At 45.3% G+C, this 20,351-nt stretch overlaps 1 protein-coding gene and 5 non-coding genes across 6 annotated transcripts; 5 read left to right on the forward strand and 1 right to left on the reverse strand.

Moving 5' to 3' along the window:
- Positions 1–1,128: 1,128 nt before the first annotated feature.
- ZBTB37 (zinc finger and BTB domain containing 37) lies at positions 1,129–16,048 on the reverse strand. The gene is made up of 4 exons (XM_065409488.1): positions 15,989–16,048; positions 6,140–7,092; positions 4,800–4,899; positions 1,129–2,175 (listed from the first exon to the last, which is right to left on the reverse strand). Exons 2-4 carry the CDS (start codon positions 7,060–7,062, stop codon positions 1,687–1,689), a joined length of 1,512 nt encoding a protein of 503 aa, XP_065265560.1. The 5' UTR covers positions 7,063–7,092; positions 15,989–16,048; the 3' UTR covers positions 1,129–1,686.
- Positions 16,049–17,580: 1,532 nt separating this feature from the next.
- LOC135883204 (small nucleolar RNA SNORD74) lies at positions 17,581–17,658 on the forward strand. The gene has a single exon (XR_010561641.1). It is a non-coding gene; the product is annotated as a small nucleolar RNA SNORD74 (small nucleolar RNA).
- A 792-nt stretch (positions 17,659–18,450) lies between these two features.
- Positions 18,451–18,517, forward strand: LOC135883159 (small nucleolar RNA SNORD75). The gene has a single exon (XR_010561603.1). It is a non-coding gene; the product is annotated as a small nucleolar RNA SNORD75 (small nucleolar RNA).
- A 262-nt stretch (positions 18,518–18,779) lies between these two features.
- LOC135883190 (small nucleolar RNA SNORD24) lies at positions 18,780–18,861 on the forward strand. The gene has a single exon (XR_010561628.1). It is a non-coding gene; the product is annotated as a small nucleolar RNA SNORD24 (small nucleolar RNA).
- A 427-nt stretch (positions 18,862–19,288) lies between these two features.
- Positions 19,289–19,372, forward strand: LOC135883207 (small nucleolar RNA snR60/Z15/Z230/Z193/J17). Its single transcript, XR_010561644.1, has one exon. It is a non-coding gene; the product is annotated as a small nucleolar RNA snR60/Z15/Z230/Z193/J17 (small nucleolar RNA).
- A 330-nt stretch (positions 19,373–19,702) lies between these two features.
- On the forward strand, positions 19,703–19,784 carry LOC135883209 (small nucleolar RNA snR60/Z15/Z230/Z193/J17). Its single transcript, XR_010561646.1, has one exon. It is a non-coding gene; the product is annotated as a small nucleolar RNA snR60/Z15/Z230/Z193/J17 (small nucleolar RNA).
- Positions 19,785–20,351: the final 567 nt, after the last annotated feature.

Genomic DNA, 20,351 nt, shown 5'->3' on the forward strand with positions numbered 1-20,351 from the left:
TTTTTAGCTCTGCAGCAAGAGCCCTGCTAGCCTGAGTCAACTGACCAGGCTCTGAGACTCACTGCCACAGGTCTTTTTTTGGTATGTAGATGTACCCCAAGTCACTAGGAAGGAAAGGAATAAAACAGAGGTCTCCTGTCCGCCAATTCTGTGCTAATGTTTACACTGTTTTTCAGACGCCTCCTTGCTCCTCCCACCAGCCTGATGTTCATCCTCCCACATCACACACTATGTTCCCTCGGAAGACAGGCTTCCTTCAGACACGCAGCGTCCCCTAATTCCAAGCTCCAAAAGCAGTAGGACCAGTAGTTCATTCCTATTTGCACTTACATACAACCCAGCACCAAAGCCAAAGCCAACTCTTAAACTATTGCATATTTTTAAAGACTTTTTAAAAGGGCATCAAGACATCTGCTCTTTTGAATTTGCACGTATGGACCTGCACTGTTTTTTTATTTATAAACACATACGCACGTACAAACATGTCTGAGACATGATGCAGGCATGTCTCTCTGGGTTTGGTACACTTACCCTTAACTTCAGAGCTACTTGGAATATAACATGTGCAAGGGACAGAGTTACGATTACTGTAGGAGCAGCAACTTTGAATTTCCTGAACCATTATGAGGAGTTAATGTCGGTTTTTTTGCATTTGATTTATATAAACTTATCAAACTAATACATGGAGACAGAGTTAAAAACAACAACCCATGATAATTTCACTGGTATTGGACTGTTTCGATATATAGTATTGCTGTTATGTAAGACCAAGTGCAGGGGACGCCAAAGATGACTTAGGTAGCCAGCCTCTCATTTGTTAATTCATCCAGACAAGAAACCTCTTCCTAACTCTTGGCAACATGTGAAGCACTGCAGTGTGCAGAAACCGGTCAGGAAGTTGGAATGCTCTGTGCTATTAATACTAGCACCAACAAGCGCACCCTGTCCCAAATCCCCTCCCCAAAAAATGTAGACGAGTCTAATGCAAACCTCACAGCTGCTAATTTTACTTTCAGTAGCCTAAGCGCTTCAGATTTTGCTGACCTCTAGAATACTGCTCAAAGGTTGCTGCCTGCTTTTAACAAGCGGGCAGAATGCCATACGCCTGGAAAAGGCAAGCAGAAAGCCCTAAAATAATGGTTTAATTAAAATTTTAAAAGAGACACACCAAAATAAGACAGGATAAATACACTCAGGCAGGGCAAGATCCACCAGGAGAGTGAGATTTCTTTAACATGACAACTACCTGGGAAAAGGGGAGGTTAAGTGTTCCTTGCCCCTGCTACCTCATGTGATGGACCAGCAGCTGTTGCGAAGACAGACACCTGTGCACTGCACTCACTGAATTAGGGCCATTACAGCCAACACCACCACAGAGACCGAGGTGCTGAGCCAAAATGCGGTCAAGAAATAAAACGACTGCTTCTCCTGGATCGCTATTGAATATATTAAAAACATTAAAAAATCCCGTCGATCCCTGAATCAGAAGTCGATTGACCCAGTTTTGTTTTTTCCCAAGGAGATGAGGAAAAGGGGGAAAGCTTTTAGCACTTTGTTTTTGTTAATCTTCTGTTTTGGCAACATCCTGTCCGGTGGTGGCATTGCACTGATACCAGTACCAGCCCGCCGTCTCGGTGCTGACTGCTTACAGCCAAACGGGAAGAGGGTCCTCCCCCACAGCCCGTTTCAATCTGGCCCGGTGGTGGACACAGATCCCTGTGCCGTTTCCCCTGCCACAACAGCTTCCTCCTGCGGGGGAGACTCTTCCTCCGCCTGCCCCCTGGAGGTGACGGTGGTCTCGGGGGAAATGCTGTGCGGCCCCTCCAGAGGCACACAGCCAGGGTGGTTTTTGCGAAAGTGTTGGTTGAGGATGGCCTGGAAGGGGAAGCTCTTGCCGCAAACGTGGCAATGAAAGGGCTTGTTGCCTGTGTGCTTGCGGATGTGGTACTCCAGCTGATCCTTGCGGGTGTACTTTTTACCGCACATGCGGCAGACGAAGGGCGTGATGCCCATGTGGAGACGCATGTGCCGGTCTAGACTGCCTTTCTGGTTGAAGGATTTGGCACAGTAGATGCAGGTGAGCCGCGGGTTGTACCGGAACCACCGCTCAGACACTTCCTGTTCACGGAGATACTCAACATAACCGCTCACTCCAATCATGGCAGACTCCTCCACCTGGGCCAGACACATTGAAGACAGAAAAAGGAAGACAGTCAGCTAGAAAGAAACAGGATCTTTTTAATCCTCTCCTGAGCACTGATCCAGTCAGACACTTAAGTAAGTGCCAAACCTTGAAGTCAATAGGACTACTCACATGCTCAGCCTTAAGTACACACTTAAGTGCTTAGCTCAATGGGGCTTTCGGTCTGAGGACTAATAGATCATCAGCTAAAAGGCACTGCTATAGGTCCTAACTTGTTCCCTGGGATCTGGGAAGATAAATATGGCTATCATCAGTATGGCACTTAGCTGAATCGAGTTTTGGATCAAATGTAGCAATGCTGTGTTCACTACCCGAGAACCTGGACCAGTGCCCTTTTATTAAAATATTGGTGGTTCCCTTTTCAATATTACTTGTAAAAAGAAAAGTAAGTGAATGGACAGAGATTTTGTATGATGAAGGCAAAGTAAGTGTATGAAAATTACATCTGAAGAGCTCTAGGTACTTCACAGGCAATGAATTATATCTCATGAATGGGACGTGAAGTCATTATTACCCCACTTTACAGATGGGAACCTCAGGCAGAGAGGGTTTAAATGACTCGCTCAAGGTTACAAAGCAGGGAACAGCATGCAGATCTCCTAATTCCCCCATTATCTTATTAAGCTATAAAGAAGGGTAGCCAAGGGTGGCTCTTTAACCACAAGCTTGGAAGCTAGGACAACCATGCACATTGCATAAGTTCAGTATGAGTGTGGTAGCTGGCCAGGAATAGCAAATACATGGTCTCCTGGATACCTGCACTCTTGCCTGCAGGTTGGGAGGATACAGCACTTGCATTTGAAGTGTTACACCAGTTTCATAAAATGCCAAACCCCCAGACAGGTAGCCCATGTAACCCCGGAAGGGCCGTCCCTTCAGCGGGTAAGCATGGAGCATGTGACAGCAGGAGCATTCCAGTGCCAGGTGCCTCGCCATTCAATCATGCTTAGAATAGAAAGCTGCTTGGGATTAAATGAAAGGAACAAAACCACAGCACATTACATGAAAGTGCTGCCCACAGGTACTCTATTTATAGGCAAGCTTTATGGCACCCGCCATACCAAGCCTAGTGGAGCAGGGTGATGTGACACTTGAGCATTGGCGTGGCTAGAAGTGCACAATTCCAACCAGTCTTTTCAACTGGAGTTTAAGGCTATTTCTGTATGGAGAAGTAGTAGCCTTTTCATACTTAGGGTAGCAACCACTTTCCATGATAAAGTCCTGTCTGTCCTGCCCTATATGTTTAGCTTGATCTGAACATTTCTGGATTTCTTCCGAAGGCACAGTAGGATGTTTTTGCAAAGCATGATGAAAACTCAAGGTATTTTTAATCTTACGGCACATTACAAACCTACCAATTTGAATTTTTGACTTTTGTCTAACTTTCCTTGGTCTCCCCTCCAGCTTACAATGGCCTGTTACTAACCTTCAAACTTCCCATAAAGTTAAGTCTCCTTGAAAACTCAGGCACCTGCTCTATGTGAAAAAAACAGTTTGTTATAAAGCTATTAACAATGGACAGTCTGGGGCCCAATCCTACTCCCGTTGACAGTTATGGACTCAATCCAGCACCATTAACGTCAAAGGGTATTTTCTATCATTGACCTCAATGGGATCAGGAGCAGTCACTTTGGGCCTGGATTTCAGAGATGTGGAGTGCCCACAGCTGGACTTCAGCTGGAGTCCTGGGTCCTATGCCTGAGAGAGAGAAAGAGAGAAGTGGCGGCCAACTCTATTGGCCAACTACAGCTTAGTAGGAACACAAGAGTCCTTCTACAGATGATATCTTACAGAGCTCTGCCTTTGGCTCAAGCAGTAGATGCAAAGTTTTTTAAAGCTGTAGTCCTGGCTCTGTAGCTGTGCATGGTTTAATCTGGAGAGGTGGTAGCCTCCCATTGTTAAGGTTGATTTTAGTTCGTCATTATAACAACAACAACAACAAAATCCTCATGCTTTCCAGGTTTATGGACCAGTGACAGGCAAAGTATGTGCTAAACATTTACTACATTGAGTATGTACATTCAGAAAGTAAAAGCCTTTAATATGGCTGCTTTTTGACATCTTTGCAAAATGTCTTTTTCCTTGTATTCCTCTATCCCTCAAAGACATGTTTTTAAATGATCATAGGTGCACTTTTACCACCCCATCAAGGGCATCAGTGAAGACAGAACCCAGAACAATCAGCACAAGCTCCTAACACCTGAACTATTCAAGTTAGCTGGAAGCCAACAGACAGCTTTTATCTTCTATGACTCTAGCTATCTGAGGGCATTTTTAGGGGGAAAAAATCCCTCCAGAACTACTATCAACACAGCTGCAACCATGTCAGCATCAGCAGGAGTTTGTGTAAACATGGTTTGGCGGTCTTCTTGTTCTTTTAACCAAAGGGTGAGTTACCTCTTACGTCATTTATAAAACCCAAGCACTTAAAAAGCAAGGGAATAAATAGCAAAGGTCATCCTAAATCTTACGTTGCCACAGACACATACAGCATTTCTATCAAGTATAACATGCATATGCGGTCACAATGCAGTAACTGTAACTATCCAACACCATCATTCACTGGTGATCCAAACCCCTGAGCTAGGTTGTGTACCTGGGAATTGGGCTGCTTAGGCTCATCCATCCGCCCGGGAGACTCACTTTTCGATCTGTACCGCTCAGTTACAGTAACCATGCTGCCCGAAGGGCTAAATCTGTGGGGGGAAGAGTGTAAATAGAATTTTTAATGGCTATTGGTGCAGTATGGTCAGTACATGTACTGGGGGGCAAGGGGAGCACCTGCAGAGAATCTCTCCTTCCCCATCAGGAGACAGAATGTGGAGCAGTGCAAATGTAAAAAACACCAGGACAGACTGGTCTGTGCTTTCAGTGTTAATATCTGAAATATGAAACTGGGTCAATCAACTTGATTCAGGAATAGACAGATTTTTGGTTGCTACTAAAATAAAAAGGGAAATGAGATAGCCCACTGACTCAGGCAGCACTGCAAAAGAAGAAACCTCTGTTCAAAAGGCACCTCCAGTCTTCCAACTCCCTGGGCAAGTATAGCTGAGGGATGTTTCACGGATGATGCAGATGGCTCCAGGGAAGGAGTGGTGGAAGTTGTGTGTGGTGAAAAACGATGGATACCCAAGTGTCTAAGGCCAGCTGATCTAAGGAGAGGAATGAACAGAATCACAGAAATTAAAAATGAGACCTGTCTAGAGCTAGTTTGTTCCCCTGAAGACCAGCCCAGGATCGTTACCTCCAGTATAGTTTACAGAGCTTGTATAGTTTTAAATGATGGGGTATCCACCATTTCAAGGAAGCTGCTCTCCCAGAGGACTGGAGGGTTTGGGATGGGAGAGAAGAGAAGGAATGGTGAGGAGAAGCACCACAAATACAGCCGGAACCTTTTGCTTTAATCAGAACAAATGAGGTAGAGGGATAGGAAGTCGACAACACAAATATAATCACCTCTTATAAATGAAGGCCTTCTGCTCTTACCAGAGAAACTGTCACATCAGGAAAGAACAGTGGTTCATCCAATCCTGTGTTCTCTTTCTCAAAGTGGCCAAATGATGGCTGCTTCAGAGGAAGATTTAACATCCCCCACAACACACTGAATTCTGCAATCCTGTACCATGGGGAGGCAGATTTCCTCCTTACAGCTGGTGACCAGCTTGTTTCTGAAGGAGAATGGTTGATACCCTTATGATTTTACCCTATCTAGCCTGTAACTGGAGACACTGTTCTTATTCACCACACAGCAAATACTTGAAGACTAGTAACAGATATACTTTTAAAGAAAATCTTTCAGCACATATGCCTAAGAATAGTGTGTGAAATAAACAGTGATAGATGATCAGGGAAGACACATGGTCAAGCCAGATACAAATATTGTGGAGTCTGCTCTTCCAACCACACTCAGTAAATGGGTTAAAGGAACCTCACCTGTCAATCTCACTGCTGGTTGGCCTAACCACTTTGGCTCCTGATGACCCTAATGTGTAAGTCTCCTGGCCCATCGATCCGTGGCCTGTTGTGTCAATTACCATGGTCGTGACCTCCTCAGCGCTGCTCCCATCTTCTCCCGATGGCTGATTCTCCGTTCCCAGCCACTCCTCCAGGTTCTCTGTTTTAATGCGCACTCCTCCAAGCACCCTAACATCATCGTCATTCCGTCCCCCACGGTCTGCCACTCCTGTCTCAACGTACCACTGTCCTGCTCTGTTAATCCGCAGTATGGGCTCCCTGCTCTCTACATCTGAACTCTGCTCAATTATCTGAGGGCTGGTGGACTCCTCAGGGGGGCTCAGCTCCCGAATGTCCAGCACAGTGCTGACCTGGCCTAGACGACTCCCTTTTGGAGTGTTGTGGCGTGGGCTCAGAGAGCGGTTTAGATTTGGGGTAACCCGGTGAGACTCTGGGGGTCTCTCCTGATGCTTTGTTCTAGTCTGGCTCGGTTCAGCTTCAACCTCTGCCACGTTAATTTTGAAGTGAATTCCCTCGAGGATCTGCGTGCATTTGTCTATAATGTGCTGCATCTGCAGGAAGCTGGCTGCTGTTAGGTAACTGATGATGTCAGCCAACTGCAGGCATATCCGCCCGGTATAACAAAAGGAAAGGAGCTGCTCAAAAACAGTGGGGTTCTTAATGACTGAAATGGAGACCGTGCTCATCTCGTTCAATGACATATGGTCACGGAAGTAGGGTGAGCTAGCAGCCAGCACCACTTTGTGAGCACGGAAAGCTTGTCCTTGCACGTTGACCACTATGTCACACAGGCGGCCCTGCATGCGCAGCTGGTTGAGGTGGCTCAGGACAGAGTTGCTGAAGTCAGGGATCTCCAGCTGAATGTTTCCACTTTTCTCCATGGCTGCCCCAGTTGTAGGAGTACAACCCAGCTGGAAAGAAAAACAGGATTAATTGGACTAGTGATAATTTGCACTTGGAGCACCTTTCACCCATGGATCTTGGGGGTGACTTGATTACAATGTATAAATACCTACATGGGGAACAAATATTTAATAATGGGCTCTTCAACCTACCAGAGAAACGTATGACATGATCCAACGGCTGGAAGTTAAAGACAGACAAATTCAGATTGAAAATAAGGTGTACATTTTTAACAGTGAGGGTAATTGACCATTTACCCAGGGTCATGGTGGATTCTCTATCACTGCCAATTTTTAAATCAAGATTGGATGCTTTTGTAAAAGCTCTGCTCTAGGAATTATGTTGGGTAAATTCTCTGGCTGGGGTTATGCAGGAGGTCAGACTAGATAATCAGCGGTTCTGAAACTGTGGGTTGGGACCCTAAAGTGGGTCGGGATCCCTTTTTAATGGGGTCACCAGGGCTGGCATTAGACTTGCTGGGGCCTGGGGCCGAAGCCTGAGCCCTGCCACCCAGGGCCAGAGCTGAAGCCTGAGAGCAGGGATGGCCAAACTGTGGCTCGGGAGCCACATGCGGCTCCTCAGAAGTTAATATGCGGCTCCTTGTATAGGCACCGACTCCGGGACTGGAGCTACAGGTGCCAACTTTCCAATGTGCTGGGGGGTGCTCACTGCTGAACCCCGGCTCTGCCACAGGCCCTGCCCCACTCCACCCCTTCCCGTCCCCTCCACTGAGCCTGCCATGCCCTCGCTCCTCCCCCTCCCCCCCCAGAGCCTCCTGCATGCCACAAAACAGCTGATTGGGAGGTGTGGGGAGGAAGAGAGGGAGAAGCGCTGATCAGCGGAGCTGCCCATGGGCAGGAGGTGCTGGGAGCCGGGGGTGGGGGAGCTGATGCAGGGCTGCTGACGTATTACTGTGGCTCTTTGGCAATGTACATTGGTAAATTCTGGCTCCTTCTCAGGCTCAGGTTGGCCACCCCTGCCTGAGAGCTTCAGCTGGGTGGCAGGGCTCAGGTTACTGGCTCCCTGCCTGGGCTGAAGCCCTTGGGCTTTGGCCCCCCCTCCAGAGCGGCAGGGCTAGGGCGGGCTCAGGCTTCGGTCCCCCCTCCTGGGGTCACCTAGTAATTTTTGTTGTCAGAAGGGTGTCGTGTTGCAATGAAGTTTGAAAACCCCTGGACTAGATGATCACAACGGTCCCTTCTGGCCTTGTAATCTATGAATCTTGAAGCACTTTGATTTTCCCAGAGGTGTTGTGAAGCTGGATTTACTAATGCTTGCATTGGGTCTCAGCTTTTGCATTCTGTGGATCACTTTATAAGAGAATTAATCCTCTTATGGACCCACCTCCACAACTCCCGCTGCTTAGCTCTCAAAAGTTCACTCTGTGGGCCTCCAAATTGAGCTCAGTAGAAGTGATTTTTCCTGGCTTGGAAAACATTACAAATGATTGAGACACTAATATATGTAATTGATTGCCTAATGGATGATGATAATACTTAGCACTTGTACATTATTTTAATCTATAGATATCAAAGGACTTTACAAAGAAGAGCAAGTATCATTATACCCATGTTTTATAGAAGGGGAAACAAAGGTGGAAAGTTGAGGCCTAAATTTCCATATGTCCACTAACTTTGGTTGCCCAGCTTCCAAGAACTTTTCAGAGGGGCTCAACCCGTGTAACTTCATTTGAACTAAATGAAAACATGGTCCTAGGTGTCTCCGGTAGGGCACTCAAAATGGAGGCTCTCAGTATTAGTAGACACTTATGAAACTTGCCAAAAAAAATCACACAGTAAGTCAGTGACAGAGGCTAGAAGAGAATCCAGTTCTCAACTGCAAGTCCTGTGCTCTATAAACTGGCCAAGCTGCCGCTGTGAAAATGAAAAATACAGTAGCTAACATTTTTGTTTCTTTGGGCAAAGAGATGAATACACCAAAATATTAATTGTGGATCGTGATGGTTAATGACGAGAAGTTAATTAGTTTTCCTTCATTCATTCTTCTATGAACCTCGTGTATCTTGTTGGCAAAGTTTGAAAATGAGCCTTGGCCATATATGGTAAAAATTTCAAATGGGCCAAATGTAGATGTAATTACAAATAAGAATGATTAAAAACCTGAGACTATAGATGCAGACCAAGTAAATAGCACTCAATAAAAACCACTTGTGACATAAACAGGCTCCAACTTGGAAGGCATTTGAAATGCTGATTAGACAGACTGCAGCAGGCATCAAAACAATTTTGAGGAATCCAGGAATATCCTGCCTTAGATTGTATCTACTCTGAGAAATCACAAAGTCAATGGGACTAGTCATATGCATAAAGTTAAGCATGCGTGTCTTTCCAGGATCGGGACTAAGGCTTAAATGGCACTCTGCAGGGGGTTTGTCCATGCACAGCAAAATACGATACCAAGCTTGAAGCTACATAACCGTCTGTCATACCACAAAGCTGTGCAAAACATTGCAAAACTGTACAATGCAGCAGGTAGAAATGTTGTGTATCTACAGGGTGGTTAAAATTAAAACCCATAAGTTGCGCAAAGCAATTGTGCAACTTCACAGTGCCATATCTAAAGGTTCTTCCTTTTTCTCCTGTCTTTTAAAAAACAAACAAGAAAATGGAGTGCAAAGGTCTAAGTTAATGCAATGCTAAGGTTAGAATTTTAAACATGAGGAAATATAAAAGCCAGGGTCTTGATTGTACTGTTAACAGTGATGTACAAAGGAAAGGAAACTGGATGGATATCCTTTTGTTTTGGAAAGCCAAAAGGTGGGTTGGTTTGTTTTATTTTTTTTAAAGAAGCATTTTATTCTGTTTTTTTGTTTTCCTTAGCAGTATCTGGAATGTCAAGTCTTGTCTTCCTTGGTTTGTTGGAGGTCTCAGAGGTGTCAGATGTGCATTATGAGCTCTCTCACTCCTTAACTGAAGGGACAACAATGCTGAATCTTTAACAAACAGATCCAACTGTTTGTAGGGTGTTTGAGTAAATTGGTGGTAACAAAACAAAGTTTCACTTCCCCTCTTAATTAATCTGGTGTCACTTGTCTGATATCTATAGCCCTAATCCCGCAAACATTTAAACACATGCATAACTTCACTCATGTGAGTGGTCCCGTTGACATCAAGTTATGCACATACTTAAATGTTTTCAGGATCAGAGGCCTGAGCACACTACTAAGCTCCCCACTTGCACATTTCTAATGTAAAAATAAATGGTATTTTTTCTCTTGTTAAATCTTTCAGGTCTTCTTTCTGATCATAAACACAGAAAGGCATTGCATCAGGGTATATTACACATAGGGTTCCAGGCAGGACTATGATGGGAGGCAAGGGTTAATGGATAAGGTTCAGAAGCAGCTGGAGCCTATTAGCCTCCCAGGAAACCAGCCTGAGATATATAAGAGAAGGAAGACTCAATTAGGTGTTGGCTACTGGGAGTCCTATTCTACAGGCATGGCAAGGGAAGTCAGCTGTTTTTGGTAGAGCCTCTTAAAAACAATCTGTGAGTTTGTTTGCCTTAACCCTGAAGGTAGAGGAAAATCAGAACCTGTATTTGTTTCCCCTAAGCAGGGTGGATTTGATTTAATTTAAATCACTAGTCAGGAAGACTTGATTTAATCATGGATTTCTACATACAAGTGCATTCTTGTTGGTTGTTATAACCTTAATACATATTCTTCACAACTCAGAGATAGATGCAGGTTTAATTTTTAGAAGGTACACACTATATATTTTTAAAGTGATTTATTTTGAAAACTTTTCAGATTAGTTTTACAGCTATATCAGAAAACTATTGATTGTTTGGTTATTTCATTTACCAAAGGTAACTGAAGCAGATATTTATGAAGGCCTTTGGATGTGAACTATCTCCACTTCAACAGGTTAATCATTAATATTTGGAGGATTTTCTTGCCATGCTGTATTAGGAGGAGAATATCACCAGACAGACATTTAAATTGTTTTATTTAACTATTTCTCACCTCTATATAATTTATTTAAAAGCATTTTTGCTGTTAATAAGCATGTTACCTCTGGTGACACAAATCCACAGTTTGAGAACTGCAAAACTAAGCATCTCTGATGGTATTTCTAGACTGAGCACTGAGTCCCATTGGGTAGATAGAAAGATTAACCTAAATAATCTATAGAGAAGCCCCTGGAACCCCATAAAATTGGGTCCCTAATCCATGAACTATTGGAACTCATTTACAAAACTTTTCTTACACATTACATGAATATATTGTCTCATACTATAGAATTATAATCCCTATTCCATAATGAGATATCTTTGAGCTACAATGTATCTTAATTAAAACTATCTTTAGATAGGTTTTTTTCCTCAAAAAGCATTTTATCAAAAAAATGATTTTTTTAATTAAAAAAATAATTGACTTTTATCCACCCTGCCCCAAAGGCAAGGGGATTTGAAGACCTTTGTTTACATTGACTCTGAAGAGATGATACTTTAGGACTTTTGGTTGTAGCTTGTCCACAGACAAGTTCCCTCCTTTCCCTTTGAAAAATCACCTTTAACTTGCCCCCACTGTTAAGAAGGTAAATTCCAAGCAATAAAACATAAACATACACTGTATGAGTCAAGGCTGCTGTGAGACCTTGATTTTTGCATTTTCCGGTATATTAGTTCCTAACCTTAGTGTTGCAAAAAACCTGTGTAATGCAATTTAGAATCACAGAATTGTAGGACCTCGAAAGGTCTTCTAGACCAGTCCCCTGTACGCAAGGCAGGACTAAGTTCTAGACCATCCTTGACAGGTGTTTGTCTAACTGGCTCTTAAAAATCTCCAGTGACGGAGATTCCACAACCTCCTTAGGCAATTTATTCCAGTGCTTAACCACCCTGACAGTTGGGAAGTTTTTCCTAATGTCCAATCTAAACTGTCCTTGGTACAATTGTAGGCCTGGGCTACACTATCGGGGAGGTTCGAACTAAGATACGCAACATCAGCTATGCTATTCGCGTAGCTGAAGTCGAAGTATCTTAGTTCGACTTACCTGGCCGTCCTCACGGTGGCGAGTTGACCGCCGCGGCTCCCCCGTCAACTCCGCTTACTCCTCCTGCCGAGGTGGAGTACAGGCGTCAATTCGGTGATCGATTTATCGCGTCTAGATGAGACGCGATAAATCGATCCCCAATACATCGAACACTACCTGCCAATCCGGCGGGTAGTATAGACGTACCCTAAGCCCATTGCTTCTTGTCCTATCTTCAGAGGTTAAGGAGAACAATTTTTCTCCCTCCTTCTTGTAACAACCTTTTATGTAATGGAAAACTTATGTCCCCCCTCATTCTTCTCTTTACCAGACTAAACAAACCCAATTTTTTCAATCTTCCCTCATAGGTCATGTTTTCTAGACCTTTAAACATTTATGTTGCTCTTCTCTGGACTTTTTCCAATTTGTCCACATCTTTCCTGAAATGTGGTAACCAGAACTGGACACAATACTCAAGTTGAGGCCTAATCAGCACAGAGTAGAGCGGAAGAATTACTTCTCGTGTCTTGCTTACAACACTCCTGCTAATACATCCCAGAATGATGTTTGCTTTTTTGCAACAGTGTTACACTGTTAACTCACATTTAGCTTGTGGTCCACTATGACCCACAGATCCCTTTCCACTCTACTCCTTCCTCCGCAGTCATTTCCCATTTTGTATATGTGGCAGCTGATTGTTCCTTCCTAAGTGGAGTTCTTTGCATTTGTCCTTATTGAATTTAATTGTATTTACTTCAGACCATTTCTCCAGTTTGTCCTTATTTTGAATTTTAATCCTATCCTCCAAAGCAATTGTAACCCCTCCCAGCTTGGTATCGTCCACAAACTTTATAAGTGTACTCCTCTGTGCCATTATCTAAATCACTGATGAGAATATTGAACAGACCCAGACCTGATCCTTGTGGGACCCCACTCGTTATGCCCTTCCAGCTTGACTGCGAACCACATGTGCACTCCCTCCAGGTCTTCACCTGAAGAGCCTTTGGAAGCATCAGTTGGGCAGTACTACTTGCAGGAGCATATTACACTTGTGCCCCAGATGCTGCAAAGGCTTATGATGTATTTTAAATACAATTTAAGGTATTGGCCTCATAACACTTGTTTTTTGCTTATATTAGAAAATGCCTCACTCTGAGGTGCCATAGGAGTTGAGGCCACCAATCTTTGCCTAAAGTTTGGGGGACTGGTTTTCAGTGACGGACCCTCAACTTGAACTTCTCCCCTGTAGCACAGATACACTCTTAGTCATAAAGAGCAGGTTGATGACTTGCAGGGAAAGCTGGAAACCCTGTGTTGGAGGGGCTGAGTTGAACAGGAGAGGCTGACAGTATTAACTATTGGCACTGGCCAACTTGAATAGCTGTTGAACTGTAAAATGTAATTTGGACCAAGAACTTGTCAATTATGAACTAAAATGGGGGATCTTGTCACTCCAAATCACCAACTTTTCCTATCAACTGACCAGGCTTGCCAGCTCTTGTTTTTTTAGCATGAGTTTATATTTGGTTCTGAAAGCCTAAGCTCCTGGAGTTGGGTGATAATTGCAGTTTGTTTTTGTTTTGTTTTTTAAAAGCAGCTTCTAGCTCATGGTTGCAAAGAAGTTTGAAATCATGAACTTTAAAGGCTCAAACAAGGCAAATAAAAACCCCAAGTTTATTCAGTTAAAATCTCACTGGGGTGGGGGAGCCTAACCATGACTTCTGAATGCTCGGAGTTAGCAATAGTAGGGCTCTTGTCTTAGAAGGTTTTATCAATACATCATGCAGAGTCTGACATTATCTGGAGACTAAAGAACACTTCACTCCTGATTCTTTTCAGAAACTCCTGCACAGGAGTAGGTGACAAAGTCCCTGGTAGCGAATGCTGCTAGGCTAGCACGTGTGTAGAATGTGTTGGGGCAGTGGGGTGTCTCCAAACCACTGCTGCCAATAGCCGGAGCACACAAACCCAACATAACCAGCAGGAGTCACCTGAAACAGCACGAAACAGCATTTCATACCCTATACAGCTCCAGAACTACTGTTTGAGCCAAACTTCTGGAAACAGCCTCTTAAAGGTTTCAGCTCTGCTGGATTCACACTGATGCCAGCAGCCTGAGTATACTTCAAGTCACTGTTCTCTGCTTTCTTGACGCTACTTTCCCCTCCCCCCACAACTTTGGTCCCAGGCAAGCCACACACTTCTGCTCCAGGACCAGCCCTCTAAGGGAGGGAGATTTGCACAAGAGATACTTCTCATAACTGGGCTACAAAAGCTGCTCCTCTACTGTAGCATCACTCTGCTTCTGCCAGCTCTTCCAAAACTGGAGCCCCAAGGAACCACCTTCAGGGCCTTTCACTACAAACTAATTTCATCACTTCTTCCACCACTTTATCTCTGGAAGCCTGAATTCAGTCACCAACTAGTTAACTTTGGTGTCACAACTTGCTTGTTCTCATGTGTACTACCTGCATCTATCTCTTTGACCCCTGCCACTCTTTATCCTTCCCTAGTGCACATCTTTCCCCACAACCACTTTCCTACCCTGTGTCTTCCTAACAACCTGTGGTGCTTGCACACTATCCAGCCTCCTTTACTCCAATCACTCCAGTTCCATCAGAATAAAACAACCCAAAGTAAAAGCTTTCACTCTTTAAGAAAAGTTAAAATGCAGAACCATCGTGGCCTGCGTCTATAACAAACGGAAGCAACCACATGATCTTATCACTGTAATCTTTTTCTTGGCTTCTACCTCCCAATAAATATTGTTGCCCTTGCACTTTAATAGTAAGTTCCTCCAGGAAGGGACTGCATCTTATGTTTGCAAGGCAACTGCACCCTTGTTGTGCTGTGTAAATAACATATGGGGGGGGGGGGTCCCCAAGGTGAAGTAGGAAGAATCCTGCCCTTCATATGGAAGGGGAGTAGGGTAGTGGGTGAGAGGATGTGTGGGCCAGGGTAGGGATGAGAGGGTCTGCCCCTCACAGCTTGCATTGACACTGCAGCGCCACGCATGCAGGCAATTGTAGTGTGGGGGTTTAGTCAGGGCATGCCATCTAATCCTACTCGGAGCAGGTCTAGAGGACACAGTGACTAAAAACATGGGTGGCAGCCCATGCCTTGTATACACAAGCAGTCACACGATCACTGGCCCTGCCTGGTGGCTGTGCACTTAAGGGAGAATTCCCCCAAAAGTCTAGTGTACACAAGACCACAGCATGGAGGTTATTGCTAAGGAGGATTTCAAGGCTGGTGGGTAGCTAATGAGTTTGCTGGATGGGGATGTCCTGCCTTTTGCTAGGAAAAAAGCAGATGTGCTACTCCTGGCGGGATAGAGGGACAGCACATCATTGGGATATGCTTCGGGGACTGCTCTGGGATGGGGTGTGGGAAGGAGGTACGATGGGTAGGACAGTGCGGGGAGGGGGGAACGAGGGGAGCTTGCTCTTGGTGGGCTGGAGCAGCCACTCACAGAGGGGTTGAGGAGTAGTTGTCCTTGGTGGGAGGGTGCTGGGATGGAGCGGCCCTAGGGACATGGGGGAGCTGACCCTCATGGGACGGGGCTGTGGGTGGTGGAGCAGCCCCGGGAGGGGGATGTGGCAGGGAGCTGCCCCCGGTGGGACGGGGCTAGGGGTGCTTGGGCAGCTCTGAGGCGGTATTGGGATGAGGGAGAGGCAGCCCCCGGGGGGGGGGGGCGGTGCCCCGCCGATGGGCGCTGCCCCGCGCGGGGAGGGTGTCCCTGGGAGCGCTGCGCTGCCCCCTGGCAGGGGTCTCTGGGCCCGGGAGGGGCCCCCTGCGCCGGCCCCGCGGGGGTGAGAGTGACAGCGCCTCGGGACCTGGGCTGTTCCAGGCCTCGCCTCGCCCCACCCCGGGGGGCTGCCGGACCCCGAATACAGCAGGTACCTACCTCCCGGGGGTGGGAACGGGCCGGAACACCGTCCCGGAAGCGAAACCCCCCGAGCGGGCCGCACCCCGGAAGAAAATTCCTCCCCCCCTCCCAGTTCGTATCCCCCCGCCCCCCGGTGCCCCGGTAAGGAGCGGCCGCACGTCATGTGACCACGCCCATTGGAATGTGGCCGCCATGGCTCTTTGGGGGCGGAGACTGGCTTCCGTCATCGTCATTGCTCTGTCCTATGAGAATAGTTTTGCGGGGACCATGATTGCCGCTGCACTGTCACGTGACAGCGTTTCGAGGCGGACATATATACCGGTGGCACCGCCTCCTTCTTCCCTTTTGCTGAGCCGGTGCGTGCAGTACAGTGGTCTGGCGGCTGGGTGAGTATCGCGCGCGTTTAGGCCTCTCTGGCGGCTCGATGCTGATCAATGCCGACTCCATCGCAGTCCCGACGCGGTGTGGCCCCCCTCTCGGAGGGGCTTTGCCGCCGATGGGTGCGGGCTGAGGAGGATGGAGGTGGATTGTCCACCCCCCCCCCCCCCGTGTGTGGGCTCCTGCTCCTCGTGAGGCGCGAAGCTTAGGTGGCTTCATTGATGTTAATGGGGGACTCGTGGCCCGTGAGCTCTGGCCAGGCCGGCGCACCACAGGGCCCCTCCCCCAGCGTGCAGCGCTGCCCCCCGTCGGCCTCGCTGAAGGAGGAACGTTGCATACTGAGGGTTGTAGTGCCCTTGCGCTTTTCTAAGTTGGCGTAGGGGTGGCTTTGGTAGGCGCCGACTTTGTGGGCATCAGAGGCCCTGCATTGTAGGGTTTTGGATTGGACTATGGGGTTGCACGTGGTGCAGTGCTAGGTGAGTTGGACTCTGCCCTTAGCATCTCCGGTCTGGGAGGGTCTTCAGCAGAGCATCAAGTGACTCTAGTGTAGTGGTTTTCAACGTATGGTTCGCAGGTGATGCCTAAGATTTTCAGAGGGGTCTGCACCTCCATTCAAAATGTTTTATGTTACTGCAAATGAAAAACGCCTGCTAGTAGACCGGCCAAAGCAAGTCGTGTGTTTGTGTGTGTGTGTCAGTCCCTGACTCTCAAAACGCAGCCCATTGCTTTTCCTAAAGCTGTTCAGACACAGAATTTTTAGGCCTGAACTCTACCAACCAGCAACTTGTAGGAATAGATCAAAAATAGCGTTGTGGCCCTGTTCCTGTATTTTATAGTGATGTGTAGAGTCCTATGTAAGCTCATAGTAGATTAACAGATCTTGTCATAGCTTGGGTGCCCATTGGTAGCTTCTCAATAGGAAGTAGCTTGAGGAGGGATTGGTCTGTCTTCCAGTCCGTTTGGTGAAGGTGGAGATAGAACTGGAAAGATGTAGCATCAGTGTAGTTGGAGGGTGGAAATGCCCTTAGAGTAAGTTGGAAAGAATATATGAATGTTGCATGAGAACACGTGGTGGAAAGTGTTGAATCTTTCCTAGTGTAATGCTATCTGCAGTAGTAGGAGAGCAAGCAAGTCTTTGTACAAGCATGGTTTTTCCTTAGTAATAGTTAACAGGTCCCAGATTTCCTTTTTTTAATGGGATAGTGTCATGTCTCAGTGCAACTTGCCCTCCATGTACGTGCACATGATGAAAACCATGTTGGTAGGGACATCTGAGAGTATGATGAATACCAACATCTCTGAGCTGGACATGGGGTATATTCATTGCTGGGCAATGGCATAAATAGTTTGGAGGTAGTATGTTCTAGTCCAGTTTAGACAGGCAAAATCAAATTGTATTCGTGATTGCCTGAGTGTAACTAGGTGCCTCTATAAAGTTATAATTGCATTGTAGAAGGAATGGTGGGTAATCATTAGTGTCCCACTGGGGGGGGGGGGCTGTATTTTCTTATTGCAAAAAAATTATCTCGTTGGCATTAACTGGCCCTTTTAATAGTCTGAGATCTAACAATAGTGCCTACAGAACAGGTTGAAGTGAATTTGTAGTAGTGTATGCTGTAGCTGTTCTGGAATAATTGCTTTGGAGTCGTATTAGTCTCGCACCTTTTGTCAACCTGACATACAATTTTCAGACTATCTAGGTAGGCTTTTTTCTGAAACTGAGGAAATTATGTAACATATACATTATATCTTCTGTTTTTAGCCATGATACATCAAGGAAGTTCTTCCCTCTCTGGTAACTACAAAACTGGTAGGTACTGCTTTCTAACTGTAGGGTTTAATAGGAGAAAAAGTACTATCTGGCCTAGTACGGATCCACTTGAAAATGTCTGGCTTGACTATTTTCAAGAAATCTGGAGTGCCTGCTGATCTCTCAGGAGGTGCAGGGTTAGTGTTGCTCCATGAATCTTCCAGTAGCTGTTTATATAGCACGTTGCTCTTAATTGGCCATCTTCTATGGCTGCATGGGCAATAGGACAATCACTTCAGATAGGCCTATAACAAAAGGTTTTGAAGTGAAAGACTGGGCTATTAAACTGAACAGCCAATGATGCTTTAAAGATAAGAGTAGTGGACAGAAGTGATTTCTGAGAACTCTATTCTGAGGCTTTATTCAGTGCCTGTTATCTTTGATCTCATACTTTGTTTTACCAATGCCTGATTTGGTTTCTTTGTTTCTTTTGTTAGCAGACAGAGACCTGATGCCACTTGCGAAGGTAAAATCATTTTTTAATTTTTTGCATCATAAATGAGGGACAAAGTTACTTAAAGATAACTAAATGTAAATTACGGTCTAGAGGCCTTATTTTTTTAATCCGATCAGTACGCTAGCTAAATATTTCCAGCAGCTAAATACCAGACTTTCCCCTTGTGCCACAATGATGACACTTATTTGCTACTCTTGACAAGAGAATGATGAGAGCTCTCAACCACCTGTATTTCAAACTGAGGCACAACACTGTTGGGAACAGTTTCATCTATTGATGTCTGAACCTGTTTCATAACTCTCCTCTCTTTTCTCAGGTTTTAATGGAGGAAGTTGGAAGCCCCATAGAAGGAAGATTCTCCGGTAAGAAACAGAATAACTCCTCTTGGAAAAACATCTCCATGGCCCATTAATGGGTTTCTCCTTCCTTCATGGAGCTGAGGCAGTGCAATGACAAGGATGGTTATGGAAGATGTTTAGAGTTCTGTGTCTGCTTAATACATCAGAACAATTCTAACTCTTGCTATTACTCAGTTTCTTGGATTGTCTTCTCCGGTTGAGTAGCTGTCTCTAGAGCAGCTTTTCATTCAGAGCCACTCCTGCCTTTTGGTAGATCACACTAACTAAACCAAACTCCTTATTAGAAAAATAACTTAGAACCAGTCTCACCAAAGCTGATACAGTGATGACAACATAGTTCAGCAGAATGCACAGTGACGAACACAAGCTTTGTCTTTCGCTCCTATCTGATGTATCTGGCTATCATGTGATCCTCCCCGATACATATTAGTAATGGTAATGGTGCCTAATTTTTCCTTTTCTCTTCATATAGGCCTGGAAGATGAATCCTGATGATGAAAGGCAAGTCATTAATTTTGACCTGGGCAGGTTGTTCCTCTGGCAAAAACTGCTGATTAAAAGTGATATTTGGCTAGTAGATAGTGTCTAGGGAAGAAATCAACTCTAAAGAAGTGGCTTATTTTTGGGCTGCCCAAGTCTTTCATGCACCTCAGACAAATTTAGAAGTAAACTAGGAAGTAACTTGACTTGCTCTGTATTTTCAACTGCCGTTCTCTTCTCTCCAGTGGAAGCTGTATATGATAACATAGTTCAGCAGATGGTCTGTGAAGAACATGCTGTACTGTCTCTTGCTCCTATCTGATGCATCCTCCAGTTGCTTGTGACTTACTCTGGCAGCTAGTTCACAAGGAAAGCTCAGGTCATAAATGTGCTCTCCCTTTGTCTACCAAAAAGTGCTCTGAAGACTGGCTGGCTTACGGCAAAATTTCTTTTTTTGCTAGTCTCTAGTAACTGGATTAGAGAGAGAAACTCTCAAAAGGGGGAGAGGGGAGAGTCAGTTCCCACAAATGAACCTAGAAAAGGTGAAGCACAGACTATATTAGGGATAACTTGGTGTAGAACTTATTTTTGTGCTTGGATACTATTGATACTAAAACGCATTAGATCAAATAGCTTGGTTTAATACACTTAAGTCAATGGATGTGCAGTAGCTTTACAGGAAATGCTATGTAAAGCCACTTCTCCAGTCTGTTTGGCCCATTAAACTAGAAGTTAGCATAGTAACATTACAAATCCATCTAAGCACTTCAAGATAAGACACTTAAGTATGTCTACACTACAGCGTGTTCTACGTTGGTAGAAAAATCTTTCGTAGATAACCACCGCTTCTGAGGTGGATTAAGTTGACAGAATCTTTTTTTGTCAATCTAGCTGCAT

The sequence above is a fragment of the Emys orbicularis genome, chromosome 8 (genome assembly GCF_028017835.1).
Source record: "Emys orbicularis isolate rEmyOrb1 chromosome 8, rEmyOrb1.hap1, whole genome shotgun sequence".
Classification (NCBI taxonomy): Eukaryota; Metazoa; Chordata; order Testudines; family Emydidae; genus Emys; species Emys orbicularis.